At 40.8% G+C, this 15,594-nt stretch overlaps 4 protein-coding genes across 4 annotated transcripts; all 4 read right to left on the bottom strand.

Annotated features, from left to right (window-relative positions):
- Positions 1-474: 474 nt before the first annotated feature.
- On the bottom strand, positions 475-1,956 carry LOC145889439 (putative MFS-type transporter C09D4.1). Its single transcript, XM_082980401.1, has one exon. It carries the CDS (start codon positions 1,954-1,956, stop codon positions 475-477), a length of 1,482 nt encoding a protein of 493 aa, XP_082836527.1.
- A 1,434-nt stretch (positions 1,957-3,390) lies between these two features.
- On the bottom strand, positions 3,391-7,202 carry LOC145889432 (putative MFS-type transporter C09D4.1). The gene is made up of 2 exons (XM_082980390.1): positions 7,128-7,202; positions 3,391-4,872 (listed from the first exon to the last, which is right to left on the bottom strand). The coding sequence occupies exons 1-2, from the start codon at positions 7,200-7,202 to the stop codon at positions 3,391-3,393; spliced, it is 1,557 nt and encodes a 518-aa protein (XP_082836516.1).
- A 1,351-nt stretch (positions 7,203-8,553) lies between these two features.
- LOC145910112 (putative MFS-type transporter C09D4.1) lies at positions 8,554-10,371 on the bottom strand. Its single transcript, XM_082997148.1, has one exon. The coding sequence runs from the start codon at positions 10,356-10,358 to the stop codon at positions 8,901-8,903; it is 1,458 nt and encodes a 485-aa protein (XP_082853274.1). The 5' UTR covers positions 10,359-10,371; the 3' UTR covers positions 8,554-8,900.
- A 2,107-nt stretch (positions 10,372-12,478) lies between these two features.
- Positions 12,479-14,965, bottom strand: LOC145889422 (ornithine decarboxylase-like). The gene is made up of 8 exons (XM_082980379.1): positions 14,911-14,965; positions 14,663-14,839; positions 14,244-14,400; positions 13,928-14,099; positions 13,283-13,424; positions 12,930-13,021; positions 12,694-12,789; positions 12,479-12,598 (listed from the first exon to the last, which is right to left on the bottom strand). The coding sequence occupies exons 1-8, from the start codon at positions 14,963-14,965 to the stop codon at positions 12,479-12,481; spliced, it is 1,011 nt and encodes a 336-aa protein (XP_082836505.1).
- Between the last annotated feature and the right edge of the window lie 629 nt (positions 14,966-15,594).

Raw genomic sequence — 15,594 nt, 5'->3', positions numbered from 1 at the left:
TTCCTCTGCTTCCATGGAAATTAACTGTTCAAAATTGTTGAAGGATAAATTCCGAATATATCCAAGTTACTATTCACCACTGCATATGACACTCATACCGATCAGGTGTACAAAAAACGGCTTTAACAACATTTTGATTCGTCCAGAAAACATGTAAAAAAGCAGCATTAAGTGGGTTTTGTGGGACCCGGACAACAGAGGCAATGTGTCAATAATAACAGTTTGTTTTAATGCCCCAATTAGGTTTTGTTTGTTGAACACAAATCTACCTGGCATTCTGGAACGCAGCATTATACCAGTATCAGTCAGTTCGTATCGCGGTTGAGTGTCCCCAAACATTATACCACCAGTATTTGTGCTCACTAAAATTGACTCGAACCAACAAAAAAACAACGCGTTAACGTCAATTGTTGGTGAAAGATCCCCAGACAAACAGAAAGTTGGCGTCAAAACAACCGATCATTGTTAACTTTCTTAATCTATCTGCTTCAAACAGGCCAAGCACGAATCTGTCGTATCGAAGCTTTGCTCCTGATCATCCATAAGTGGTTGTCTCGCATCGCCATTGGTCATACTTTCCTCCTCGTCACCACATCCATACTCAAGTCGACGGTTTCGAGGAGAAATGAAACACAAAAGCGAAATGCCAAACAGTAGACAAAGACTCTGAAACCCTAAAACGCCCATACTTCCAAATGCGGTAAAGATCAATCGCCCGAAAATGCCAAGACAAAGTCCGATAAGCATTTGTATTCCGGTTAACCAGGTGTTAACCATTGTCTCGTCCATGGGGTACGTCTGCTGCGTGACAATTTCAAAGATCACAACCACGGTAACGCCGTTGACCAAACCAAACATAGCATTGCTGAAGAATAAGGCATGAATTTGTTCGTAGTACACCGAGACCAAAATTGCAAGAGACGCCAGAAACATAAACGACGACCCAAAAATCGAGAGCACTTTGTATCGTTTGTATTTGTTCACCACTTTTCCACCGATCCCGAATCCAATCGTTCCCCCGACGCTGTAAAGGCTCATCACAAATCCACTTACGATCCCCGCGTTAAGTTTAATGCCAAACAAGGTGCTTTCACCGATGATTTCTGACATCATAAGATTTTCCAGCAGCACGATTTGAAATACAAATCCCAGCTCAACGCAAGCGAATACGTAGGATCGATTTAAAAACAATTGCCTTGTCTCTTGGTAGAACTCCCGCGGAGGATGCAGTGAATTAACCGAGTCTTTTGCTTGTTGAGCGGCTGTTGGAGGGGAAGGCGGTCGGTCAGTGACAAACCAGTAAAATAAGGCAGAAACCGCAGCTGAAACCGCCAAAAACGAGCCGTACATTATCTGCAAAGATTGTTGAGCTTCTTCGAGAAAGTTTGTACTATTGTGCAAAATGGTGCTCGCATTATATAACCTGGACTTGCCGTAGATGAGAATGGCTGGCAAAATGTACCCTGTACCGTCGCCGATTCCTACACCCATCACGTTGATGGCTATCGCCGTGCCCACTTGGCTTTCTGGGAACCATACAGCTGCAAATGTACCCGGCACCGCAATACCAACGGTTTCAGACAGGCCGCAAAGCAATTGACCCAAAACAATGACAGAAAAAAAGGAGCGATTTGACAAAGACACGGTAACTAGGAGCAATCCAAAAGTGGAACACGACGCCACGATGAGAATAATTATCCTGAGGCGAACCACTCCCTTAAAAACCATCCACGCCAGAGGAAAGGTGATTAATATGGCGCTGATGTTCCTTGCGTTGGTGATCCAGTCGACCTGTGCGTGAGAAGCCCGAAAAAACAGCACGTAAAAGTCGCTGATCTGTCCGTAGCTTGTGAAGGAGATGCCGCCAAAGAATTGGAGCACAGCTAGACCGGCCAAAAACGCCCAACGGCGCGTGTACAAAGTCCAGGTCACGTTGTCAGATGAATTTGCACACATGGTGATTTTACTTTTGAAGAGAGTCTGTGAATACATAAAATATGTTACGGATTCTCATCGTTACCACAGTGAAATACCACTAAACTTATTTCACCCTGACTTGCCTTTTTAGCCCCGTCAAAACTTATCGGCGGATAAAACTATACCCAGCCTTTACACAAGCTTTATACAGAATGTTACGCACAGAAAAGTTACAATCGAATTGCAATACTGCGTGACTCCAGCAGGTTTGTGCTGTGCAGCAGTTTAGACGTGGAAGTGATTTATTTCCCGCTATGCGCATTCCTCTCTGATCGATTTGTTGTACATGCCACACTACATCCCGGTTAGGTTTCTTTCTTTCTTTCGCAATGTTCGCAACGAATATTGATGGATCTTGAATGCATTTTTTGCAAAACGACTTCTCAACAAGTCTTTCGCTGGCCGTTGAGGGATAGGAATGCAATTTTCTTGAGAGCTTCACGTATACAACACACTAGGACAGACCATCATGTAAAAGCATACATTTTATAAACAGTGAAAGAAAAAATCAGGTGTATACCAACATTCAAATCGACAAACACATGTGAAATTATTTGGAAAAAAAGTATCCGCACCCTCGAGGCCAAGCTGTTATACGCTTTCTTTTCTTAAAACACAATTTTGCGACCTACAAATAATGCACACCAATCATCACGAGTTATTTCCGAATATATTATTTCTGCTTCATAGACTAAAGAAAAACCTCATATACAAATGATATGAATCTCAATGATTTTCTGTCTACACTGAAAAATGTTCTATGATGACAAAAACAAAAGAAACACATGTGACGAATCGTTTATTTCTTTAATTGCAACTGCGTTTGCCACTAAAGCCATTGAAATTACTGTTGCATTAAAACGTGTCTTCATTGTAGTATAAGCATCAAATTACTTTCCTTCTTCATTGATTTTGGTTTCATAACGAAAGTATCCTATGGCGTTCTACTATACTGGCCAAAAGCACTCCACTGTACGTTTTGAATGAAAATAAACTTTTGATTTCGCCTTTCAACATTTATTTTAAGTGCGAAAACGACTATTTCAAAACAATCCCAGCAAAATTTGGCCTTTTAAGTCGATATATTTTAACTTCTGAGGGACCTGGACAACAAAGGCTATGTGCCAATAATAACAGTTTGTTTTAAGGCCCAAATTAGGTTTTGTTTGTTAAAAACAAATCTGCATAGCATACTGGAATGTAACATTATACCAGGATCAGACAGTTAGTATCGTGGTTGAGTTTCCCCAAACATTATACCACCAGTATTTGTGCTCACTAACATGTGTCTCGAACCAACAAAACAAAAACGCGTTGACGTCAGTTGTTGGTGATAGATCTCCAGACACATAGAAAGTTGGGTCAAAACACCAATCATTGTTAACTTTCTTAATCTATCCGCTTCAAACAGGCTTAGCGCGAATCTGTGTTATCGAAGCTTTGCTCCTGATTATCCAAAAGTGGTTGCCTCGTATCGTCGTTATTCATACATTCCTTCTCCTCACCAAATCCATACTCAATTCGACGGTTTCGCGGAGAAATGAAACACAAAAGCAAAATACTCAACAGTAGACAAAGACTCTGGAACTCTAAAACGCCCATACTTCCAAATGAAGTGAAGATTAATCGCCCGAAAATGCCAAGGTAAATTCCGATGAGCATTTGTATTCCGGTTAACCAGGTGTTAACTATTGTCTCGTCCACGGGGTACGTCTGCTGCGTGACAATTTCAAAGATCACAACCTCAGTAACACCATTGACCAAACCAAACATAGCATTGCTGAAGAATAAGGCATGAATTTGTTCGTAGTACACCGAGGTCGCAATTGCAAGAGACGCCAGAAACATAAACGACGACCCAAAAATCGCGAGCACTTTGTATCGTTTGTATTTGTTCACCACTTTTCCTCCTATTCCGATTCCTATCGTGTCCCCGACGCTGTAAAGGCTCATCACAAATCCACTTACGATCCCCGCGTTAAGTTTAATTCCAAACAAGGTGCTTTCACCGATGATTTCTGACATCATAAGATTTTCCAGCAGCACGATTTGAAATACAAATCCCAGCGCAACGCAAGCGAATACGTAGGATCGATTTAAAAATAGTTGCCTTGTCTCTTGGTAGAACTCCCGCGAAGGATGCAGTGAATTATCTGAATCTTTTGCTTGTTGAGCGGCTGTTGGAGGGGAAGGCGGTCGGTCAGTGACAAACCAGTAAAATAACGCAGAAACCGCAGCTGAAACCGTCAAAAACGAGCCGTACATTATCTGCAAAGATTGTTGAGCTTCTTCGAGAAAGTTTGTATTGTTGTGAAAAATGGTGCTCGCATTATATAACCTGGACTTGACGTAGATGAGACTCGCAGGCAAAAGAAACCCTGTACCGTCGCCGATTGCTACACCCATCACGTTGATGGCTATCGCCGTGCCCACTTGGCTTTCTGGGAACCATACAGCTGCAAATGTACCCGGCACCGCAATACCAACGGTTTCAGACAGGCCGCAAAGCAATTGACCCAAAACAATGATAGGAAAAAAGGAGCGATTTGACAAGGACACGGTAACTAGGAGCAATCCAAAAGTGGAACACGACGCCACGATGAGAATAATTATCCTGAGGCGAACCACTCCCTTAAAAACCATCCACGCCAGAGGAAAAGTGATCAATATGGCGCTGATGTTCCTAGCGTTGGTGATCCAGTCGACTTGTGCGTGAGTGGCCCGAAAAAACAGCACGTAAAAATTGCTGATCTGTCCGTAGCTTGTGAAGGAGATGCCGGCGAAGAACTGGAGCACAGCTAGGCCGACCAAAAACGCCCAACGGCGCGTGTACAAAGTCCAGGTCACGTTGTCAGATGAATTTGCACACATGGTGGTTTTACTTTTGAAGAGAGTCTGTGAATACATAAATATATGTTACGGATCAACATCGTTACCACAGTGAAATACCACTAAACTTATTTCACTCTGACTTGCCTTTTCAGCCTCGTCAAAACTTATCGGCGGATAAAACTATACCCAGCCTTTACACAAGCTTTAATCAGGATGTGAATCACACAAAAGTTACAAACGAATTCACTACTGCTCGACTGCAGCAGTTTTGACGTGAAAGTAATTTATTTCCCTCTTGCGCATTCATGTCTGATCGATATGTTGTGCATGCCACACTACATCCCGTTTAGGTTTCTTTCTTTCACAATGTTCGCAACGAAGAAAATGATAAAGTCGTCTGTCTGTTTCAAGTTTTTACGACATATACATTTCGCCTGTATTTTGCAGGCATCATCGGTATCGCTAAAAAACAACACAACAACGGAGTTAACCAACAGTAATGCAAATGTAAAAATACCTTACAAACTGACAATCAGATTTCACGATTAGGTAAGGTGCGACTGAATTGTCGGCTTTGGCTTGTTTGTGGGGACGCTCGATAAAACATAAAATCAAATAAAAAAGGGAGAAAACAACAAGCTGCAAGCGATAGCGGTAAAAAAATGTCGGCGGTGATCTGGCTCTACGTCATTGATAAGCTTGTCACAATGACAACACAGTTGGTGGACACTTCAACGGTAAGCGGAAGCAAAAAGAAAAGCGAGACTTACATTGTATTAGGCAATATAAGGGGGTTGATGTTAATTTTTGCCTTGATTTTGTGAAACCATTTGTCTTAACATATATCCAATAAATACTGTTTCATACAGCTGGAATTAAGAACAAAGGAAATATGTATCATCACGTACCCGGTCCTGCTGCAAAATACTTTAATTCCAACACCCCAGCCTACGCATATCCCTTGTTTAAGACGCACAAAATTGCCGCCGCACAACTGGAAATTACGAACATACAGGACATCCCAGTGAGACTGTTGCAATCACTAGTTGACACTCCGATGTCGCGGTTCTCAGCTTTCTTAGAAAGCATAAAAACTACAACCCATCAGTGCGTCATACTGCCAAGCCATTGTGTCCGAATATTGCCGGGACAGCACTCACTATTTAAGGACTTTGACTGACTGGCAGAATCACATGGCTAACGAAATAGGTGAGAAGACTATTTCTTCCGACTTGTACATTGTGACAGCAGATGTAAAATCTCTGTACAGTAACATCCCACGCACGCTGCTCCACTCTGCCCTGCAGGATGCTATACAACGACACACGCAGTACAGTCACAAGACTACACAAGATCTTACCAATTTAATATTTGTGTGTCTTAAAGGCGTATTCTTACGTAACGAACAAAAGTTTTACTCGCAACAAACTGGCATCGTAACCGGTGACAACCACTCGGTCTCATTGGCAAACGTCGCCGTTCACTATGTCGTCATTCAAGTTGCCCAATTCATCGAAGAAACCGAGGTTTTCAAACGTTTCATTGATGACATAATTTTTATTTGTTTTGTTGAAGAAACAGCCAACCACGTCAGCAATGAGCTGACAACGTGTTCCGCAAAAATAATTTGGAACTCACGTTTAATAAAAACACACGTACAACAAGACATGCCAGACGTACTGCTGTATCACCTGCTGTACATCCGTACTGGACATATGGGCTACAAGTTTCGTAAACCTACTCCGACCGAGTCCTAAAGAGAAGATCCTCAATCCACATACCATGGTAGTTTACAAGCGCCCACACACTCTCGCTTGTATGCTCACCAAGTATAGAGGCATCGCTCATTGTGACGATCAAAACCCGCACAAAACAGGACTGTCACAGCCTTGCGGCCATTGCGCCCTCTGTGGGAATTTCGGCAACCACACATCAATGGTTGTAAGTACTAACCAGTTATTAACACCCAGTGGGCCAATTCCACTCCGTCAGACATTGACATGTCGAAACTACGTCATTTATATAGCTACCCGCCTTTTATGTGGTGACCAATACGTTGGCAAAACGAAAAACAAGTTTTCCACTCGATGGAACGGACATCGAGCCGTTTGGAAAACGGGAAAAGATAACGGAAATACCGACCGAGCTGCGTTGCTCATGGCAAAATACAAAGTCATCTTCGTCGAACAGCCCCCAGTGAATTTATTGGATATATGTAAAGACAAATGTTTTCACAAAATCAAGGCAAAAATTAACATCAACCCCCTTATATTGCCTAATACAATGTAAGTGTCGGTTTTGTTTTTGCCTTCGCTTACCGTTGAAGTGTCCACCAACTGTGTTGTCATTGTGACAAGCTTATCAATGACGTAGAGCCAGATCACCGCCGACATTTTTTACCGCTATCGCTTGCAGCTTGTTGTTTTCTCCCTTTTTTATTTGATTTTATGTTTTATCGAGCGTCCCCACAAATAAGCCAAAGCCGACAATTCAGTCGCACCTTACCTAATCGTGAAATCTGATTGTCAGTTTGTAAGGTAATTTTACATTTGCATTACTGTTGGTTAACTCCGTTGTTGTGTTGTTTTTTAGTGATACCGATGATGCCTGCACAGACAGGCGAAAAAAATGTCGTAAAAACTTGAAACAGACAGACGACTTAGGAATATTTATCATTTTCTGCATTGATCCGTTACTGCGTCTCTGTCAGCCATAAAGACTACACAGGCGATTCCTAGAAATCAAACTCTTATTTGTTCGCAACGAATATTGATGGATCCAGAATGTATTTTTTGCAAAACGACTTCTCAAGAAGTCTTTCATTGACCAAGTTGAGGGATAGGAATGCAATTTACTTCACTTTCGTGGGACACCATTTTAAAGCATGCGTTTCATAAATAGTGTAAGAAAAATCGGGTGTATACCAACATTTAAAACGACAAACACATGTGAAATTCATATTATTCGCTCCTCATTGCTTATCATATGATTATTGTGACACGGGGCCTGACGGCACTATTGGTTGAGCTTTGCTTGGCCATAGTGTTTCCACCTTGTTTTCTCCGTAAGGTTGCACCTAGTTTGGTGCCCAACGGATGACGGTGATTGTATAGTCACCACAAAGTGGAAGTCTTTGCTTGGCCGTTTGGTCAGCAGAGTCGTCTTATAGTCACACCAACTGCACTGATGAGACCTTTTAGGTCGAAACAGTGGCCATCTGTCTGTAGCTTGTACACATGTGAAATTGTTTGCAAAAACAGTATCTGCACCCTCGATGCCAAACTGTTACTTGCTTTCTTTTCTTTGAGCACATTTTTGCGACCTACAAATAATGCACACCAATCATCAAGAGCTATTGCCGAATATATTATTTCTGCTTCATATACTAAAGAAAAACCTCATATACAAATGATATGAATCTCAATGATTTTCTGCCTGCCCTGAAAAATTTTGTGACGTTTCGTTTATTTTTTTAAATTTTAATGCAACTGTGTTCACCACTAAAGCCAATCAAATTACTCTTGCATATAAACGTGTCTTCACTGCAGTATAAGCATCAAATTACTTTACTTCTTCATTGCTTTTGGTTTCATAACGGAAGTATTCTAGGGCGTCCTACTATACTGGCCAACAGCACTCCACTGTACGTTTTCAATGAAAATAAACTTCTGATTTCGCCTTTAAACATTTATTTCAAGTGCTAAAACGACTATTTTAAAACAATTCCAGCAAAATTTGGCCGTTTACGTCGATACATTTTTACTTCTGAGGGTTTTGGAACTCGGACAACAAAGGCTATGTGCCAATAATAACAGTTTGTTTTAAGGCCCCAATTAGGTTTTGTTTGTTAAACACAAATCTGCATAGCATACTGGAATGTAACTTTATACCAGGATCAGACTGTTAGTATCGTGGTTGAGTTTCCCCAAACATTATACCACCAGTATTTGTGCTCTCTAACATTTGACTCGAACCAACAAAACAAAAACGCGTTAACGTCAATCGTTGGTGAAAGATCTCCAGACACATAGAAAGTTGGGTCAAAACACCAATCATTGTTAACTTTTTAAATCTATCTGCTTCAAACAGGATTAGCACGAATCTGTGTCATAGAAGCTTTGCTCCTGATGATCCAAAAGTGGTTGCCTCGTATCGTCGTTATTCATACATTCCTTCTCCTCACCAAATCCATACTCAAGTCGACGATTTCGCGGAGAAATGAAACACAAAAGCAAAATACTCAACAGTAGACAAAGACTCTGGAACCCTAAAACGCCCATACTTCCAAATGAAGTGAAGATCAATCGCCCGAAAATGCCAAGACAAAGTCCGATGAGCGTTTGTACTCCGGTTAACCAGGTGTTAACTATTGTCTCGTCCACGGGGTACGTCTGCTGCGTGACAATTTCAAAGATCACAACGTCAGTAACGCCATTGACCAAACCAAACATAGCATTGCTGAAGAATAAGGCATGAATTTGTTCGTAGTACACCGAGGTCGCAATTGCAAGAGACGCCAGAAACATAAACGACGACCCAAAAATCGCGAGCACTTTGTATCGTTTGTATTTGTTCACCACTTTTCCTCCTATTCCGATTCCTATCGTGTCTCCGACGCTGTAAAGGCTCATCACAAATCCACTCACGATTTCCTTATCAAGTTTAATTCCAAACAAGGTGCTTTCACCGATGATTTCCGACATCATAAGATTTTCCAGCAGCACGATTTGAAATACAAATCCCAGCGCAACGCAAGCGAAAACGTAAGATCGATTTAAGAAAAGTTGCCTTGTCTCTTGGTAGAACTCCCGCGGAGGATGCAGTGAATTAACCGAGTCTTTTGCTTGTTGAGCGGCTGTTGGAGGGGAAGGCGGTCGGTCAGTGACAAACCAGTAAAATAACGCAGAAACCGCAGCCGAAACCGCCAAAAACGAGCCGTACATTATCTGCAAAGATTGTTGAGCTTCTTCGAGAAAGTTTGTATTGTTGTGCAAAATGGTGCTCGCATTATATGACCTGGACTTGCTGTAGATGAGACTCGCAGGCAAAAGGAACCCTGTACCGTCGCCGATTCCTACACCCATCACGTTGATGGCTATCGCCGTGCCCACTTGGCTTTCTGGGAACCATACAGCTGCAAATGTACCCGGCACCGCAATACCAACGGTTTCAGACAGGCCGCAAAGCAATTGACCCAAAACAATGATAGGGAAAAAGGAGCGATTTGACAAAGACACGGTAACTAGGAGCAATCCAAAAGTGGAACACGACGCCACGATGAGAATAATTATCCTGAGGCGAACCACTCCCTTAAAAACCATCCACGCCAGAGGAAAGGTGATCAATATGGCGCTGATGTTCCTTGCGTTGGTGATCCAGTCGACTTGTGTGTGAGTGGCCCGAAAAAACAGCACGTAAAAATTGCTGATCTGTCCGTAGCTTGTGAAGGAGATGCCGGCGAAGAATTGGAGCACAGCTAGGCCGACCAAAAACGCCCAACGGCGCGTGTATAAAGTCCAGGTCACGTTGTCAGATGAATTTACACACATGGTGATTTTACTTTTGAAGAGAGTCTGTGAATACATAAAATATGTTACGGATCAACATCGTTACCACAGTGAAAGTCCACTAAACTTATTTCACTCTGACTTGCCTTTTCAGCCCCGACAAAACTTATCGGCGGATAAAACTAAACCCAGCCTTTACACAAGCTTTAATCAGGATGTGAATCACACAAAAGTTACAAACGAATTGCACTACTGCTCGACTCCAGAAGATTTGTGCTGTGCACCAGTTTTGACGTGAAAGTAATTTATTTCCCGCTTGCGCATTCATATCTGATCCATATGTTATACATGCCACAGTACATTCCGGTTAGGTTTCTTTCTTTCGCAATGTTTACAACGAATATTGATTGACCCAGAATGCATTTTTTTGCAAAAACGACTTCTCAACAAGTCTTTCGCTGACCAAGTTGAGGGATAGGAATGCAATTTACTTTTGAGCAGATTTTTGCGCCCTACAAATAATGCACATAAATCATCAGGACAGGAGTTATTGCCGAATATATTATTTCTGCTCCATATACTAAAGAAAACCTCATATACGAAGGAAATGTCGCTCAATGATTTTCTGCCCGTACTGAAAAATTTTCTATGATGACAAAAACAAAAGAAACTCATGTGGCGTTTCGTTAATTTCTTTAATTGCAACTGCGTTTGCCACCAAAGCCAATCAAATTACTGCTTGCATAAACACGAGTCTTCACTGTAGTTATATAAGCATCAAAATATTTTCCTTCTTCATTGCTTTCGGTTTTGCAACCAAAGTATCCTATGGCGTCCTACTATACTGGCCAACAGCACTCCACTGTACCTCTTTAATGAAAGTAAACTTCTGATTTCGCTTTTAAAACATCGATTTCAAGTGCTAAAACGATTATTTTAAAACAACACCTGCAAAATTTGGCTTTTTTAAGTCGATACATCTTAACTTAGGTCGTCCCGAGGACCGCCCAAACGTGATGACACAATAAAACAATGGACCGGCAAGTACTATAGTTATAGATCAGAGACTGACACGGCGCATTGAAGAAATATTTAACCGCAGCCGAAACCGCCAAAAACGAGCCGTACATTATCTATAACGTCCAGGTCACGTTGTCAGAGGGGTTTGCAAACATGGTCAATGTACTTTTATGATCAATGTACGGTAATTAAAGTTATTTTGCGATATAAGTTTGACTCCTTCTGTTTCTTTCCTATGATAAGCCTTCACAACAAACAGTAAACAACGAAATTGTTATTTAGTGTGTTTTTTTACATCTCCGCTATAGATTGCTTGCTCTCATTTCTATGCTAGCTCTTAAAAGTACTTCATATTCATTTTTCCTTATATTAGCTGGAAAAAAGTTACATTGGCCTGCTGAAAGCTTTTATTTACACAACATTCATCTCCTGATCTTTTCATCACGTTTGCAAATTTTGTCTGAAAACTACTCATCTGGTTATAATACACTGTAGAAAATAGCTTTCAGTTGAGCCTTTGACATTAGGCGTTCCCTTTAAAGTGTTAAAGCGTGGAGAACGTCTGACTGCCGTGCCCACTTGTTCATTTGTTTTGACTTCAATGCGCAAGGATACGAAGCGTGACCGTTTTTTTTATGAGCATAATGAAATTGTTGTGCTAGAGTTCATACCTTTTAATTTCATATACTACTTTGGACAATTTAGGTTAATTGCTAGCTGGCGTGTATTTAGGCTACGCTTGTATATCATCGCTTGCGAATGATTCTCTTTTTGGCGTAATGTTGGTGTAAGGTAACGACCATGAACAGTGCACAATGCGGCTAGCGAAGCGTGACCTCTACATATTGTGCTCTTATCCACCTCCGTAATCGAACAGTCAGTCTGCGTTACTGCTTTTCACTCATGTCATATCACCAAAGATTAACTGATTCTTTTTAAAAATAGTTTGTTATGTCAAATACATTGTTTTCGTGAAGTATATTGCTAGTTATCCAACTCACTATTGCATGCCTCGGGGTACGAAACAAGTGACCTGGAGTAACCTCAGACTGTTCGATTACGATGGTGGTTAAGAGTTTCTTCTATCGTCTGTTGAATGCTGGTTTTAACTATAGATGTACCAGACCGAATGGACCGAAGGTTCATAAGATTAAACAACCCGTATCTGCTTCTGTCGTCACTTTAGTATAAGCACCAAGATAACCTTCTACTTTTCTTTCGTCATCACTTTTGATTTCGCCAAGTATGTCTGCTATGACGTCCTGCAACATTAAATATTTTTCGAAACAGCTAGTTTGTGCATTAATGCAACAAAACACCAAATAAGCAAACTTTTCCACAACATCCAATCGCCAACATTGATTTCAATCATCCTTGTGTCACGTGCTATGATGTCACTACCGGTATAGGATACTCCATACACCGTTGTTGGGAGCATTTTGCCTTCAAATTCCTGAGAAAACAAATGTGCATTAACAAAACGTTGTAATCTAACAGATAGAGGCAGTCATATCCACATATCAAACGATTTCACTATGCTACCCCTGTGCCACCTGAATCTGTGCTTCACTGCGAGCAAAACATTGACTTTACCTTCAGGGGTACTGGTTGGAACTTGGCATTTTCGAAGAACACATTCAGGAACGTATTGCATGCACTGTCCGGCACATAGTAGGAAACACGATCTGAATAAAATAGTTCCAAAAGTTTTTGGGAACAAATTTGTTTCGAGTGCTTTTTACCTCATATATAAATTTCGAGCGTGAAAAAAAGTTTTTAAACTACGACCATTACAAATGTGTCAAGCTATATTGATATATTTATATTGTTTATTGTTCATTTTGCTACTAAAATATGTTGATTAAAGTTTAATAACATTTTATTCCTGTTATAAACTGTACATTGTAGTAAGACGAAACGCAATCTTTTGCAAACGCCATTAACACCTTTCGTTGATTTTTTTGCATGAGCACAGGTTGCTACACCGAAAGCTGGACCGGGAAAGAATCTTCCTGGCTCGGCAATGATCCGCACTCCGCTCTCTGCTGGAAAATGAGTTCCCAATGCTTCCCTGATTATCTTTGTCATCTGCGCCAACAATATCATTACTTCAATGCAACTGCGAAACCCAAAATTTTCTGTAGGGATTTATTACTATTAGCAACACAACGCATGGTTACTATTAGCAACACAAAGCACGCTACTGTTGAACAGATTTCTGTGACACTGCTTACAGGTGTATCAATGATATAACGTATTGATTCTGGGAGGAACTATCCCCCTCTACTGGAACCGCCCGCCTTTAAGGCTTTGGTAAAAGGGCTTTTTTTAAAAATTCTAAATGCTTTTTAGACATGGGTTCTCGATTTTCATTTGATGCAACATGTCATGTTTAATACTTGAATATTTCTGCTTTCTAGAACCTCTTTTTTGTAACGGCCGAGGAATCAACTTAAAAACAATACAAGAGTTACAGCTTTCTCTGAATGGTTGTTGAATTTAATGGTAATATCGTGTTTGACATCCAACTTTTGTAAATATGGTCATCAATAAATTGTTTTTTTTTAATTTAGTTTGTCCTGTTAGCTCACTGATTTGAAAGAAACAAAATTTTCTTCTTCCTTCGAGCCGGGAAATCCCCCTCCGATGTCCAGGAGCTCGAAGTTGAATCCGAATTCAAGCGCAAAGTCGAACAGAATTCTCGAATTTTCGATTGCCGTTCGAAAAGTTTCAGGATTTGGACAGGAACTACCAACGTGGAAACTGCAAAATTATGTTGTTACTCAAGAAAACTCACAAAAATGTTGCATTTTCTTGCTTTCAACCGAATGGAGTTTTAATTGTCTATGTTTCAACTTAATCCACTTTTTCCACACGTGAGGCTGAGTTCGGTTAAACAGCCAATACCTGATGCCGATCACGTTTAAGTGAAGGTCGTTTGCTTTTCCAATGAGGAATTTTGCCTCTTCTATTGTAGCTCCAAACTTGTCCCCGAAATGTATTCGTGCCATGTTGTCGAATGTTTTTATTCTCAGAACAAGCCTTCGACAAGTAAAAACTTTTTGTTACTGTTCGGGCCTCAGCGGAAGCGTGATTTATAATTTTGTACAGCAAACGATCCAAAAGCAAGTTAAGTGAAGTGTATGTTTAAATCAAAACCTTATTCCCAAGTGAAAGCAAATTCTACTTTTAACTAATATAGAACCAATTTGACTTGTTCGTTAAAGTCTGTGTTGAAACTGTTGTTTCTCATGAGCCTCTGCATAAAGTTTTGGAAGTTTGTTAGATAACGAATATAGCACAGACGCGGCAGTGTGTCATCTTACTGGCGCAATCAAATCCCCATCCAAGCGCCGCCAAAGTTTCCAAAACAGGCCAAAGAGCGTTGGCCTTCACTGCATAAAACAATTGTACACGAGGCAATTCGCTTATCCAACGTTTGTGTTGCTCCAAAAGATGATCGAGGTCTCCAATCAGGAACGGTTCGTCCCAATTCTGCACCTCTGCAACAATCTTGGTTATGTTGTTTATTTTAGAACAAATTAAGTTAAAACATTTAAACGTGCCTCCTTACTTTTGTTTCTTTCTACAATCATTTGGAAAGCTAAAGTCATGTCGTTGTCAACCATGGCCACTTGCTGCGCAACGGAGTATGGAGCGGAAAAGGGAAAATGCCAAATTTTGCTAGTGTTGTTTTGAAATAGTCGATTAAGCACTTGAAATGTATGTTGCAAAAGCGAAATCAGAATTTAATTTATTTATTCAAAGCGTAAGGTGGAGTGCTGTTGACTAGTAGCAGGACGCCATAGGAGACTTTTGCGGCGAAACTGAAAGTAATGAAGACTGAAAGTGCTTTGATGCTTATATTACAGCGAAAACGCGTGTTTATGCAAGCAGTAATTTGAGTGGTTTTGGTTGCAAACGCAATTGCAATTAAAGAAATAAACGAAACGTCACATGTGGAAACTTTTTCAATGCAGACAGAAAATCATTGACATTTCATTCGTGAGGTTTAGTATATGAAGCAGAAATAATATATTTGGCGATAGCTCCTGATGCTTGGTGTGCATTATTTGTAGGGCGCAAAAATGTGCTCAAAGAAAAGAAAGCATGTAACAGATTGGCGTCGAGGGTGCAGATACTCTTTTGCAAACAATTTCACATGTGTATAAGCTGCAGACAGATGGCCACTGTTTCGACCTAAAAGGTCTCATCAGTGCAGCTGGTGTGACTATCAGACGACTTTGCTGACCAAACG

Source organism: Ascidia mentula, chromosome 1 (assembly GCF_947561715.1).
Source record: "Ascidia mentula chromosome 1, kaAscMent1.1, whole genome shotgun sequence".
Taxonomy (NCBI): Eukaryota; Metazoa; Chordata; class Ascidiacea; order Phlebobranchia; family Ascidiidae; genus Ascidia; species Ascidia mentula.
The sequence above is the reverse complement of the archived record's forward strand: the minus strand, read 5'-3'. Positions and strand labels throughout refer to the sequence as shown.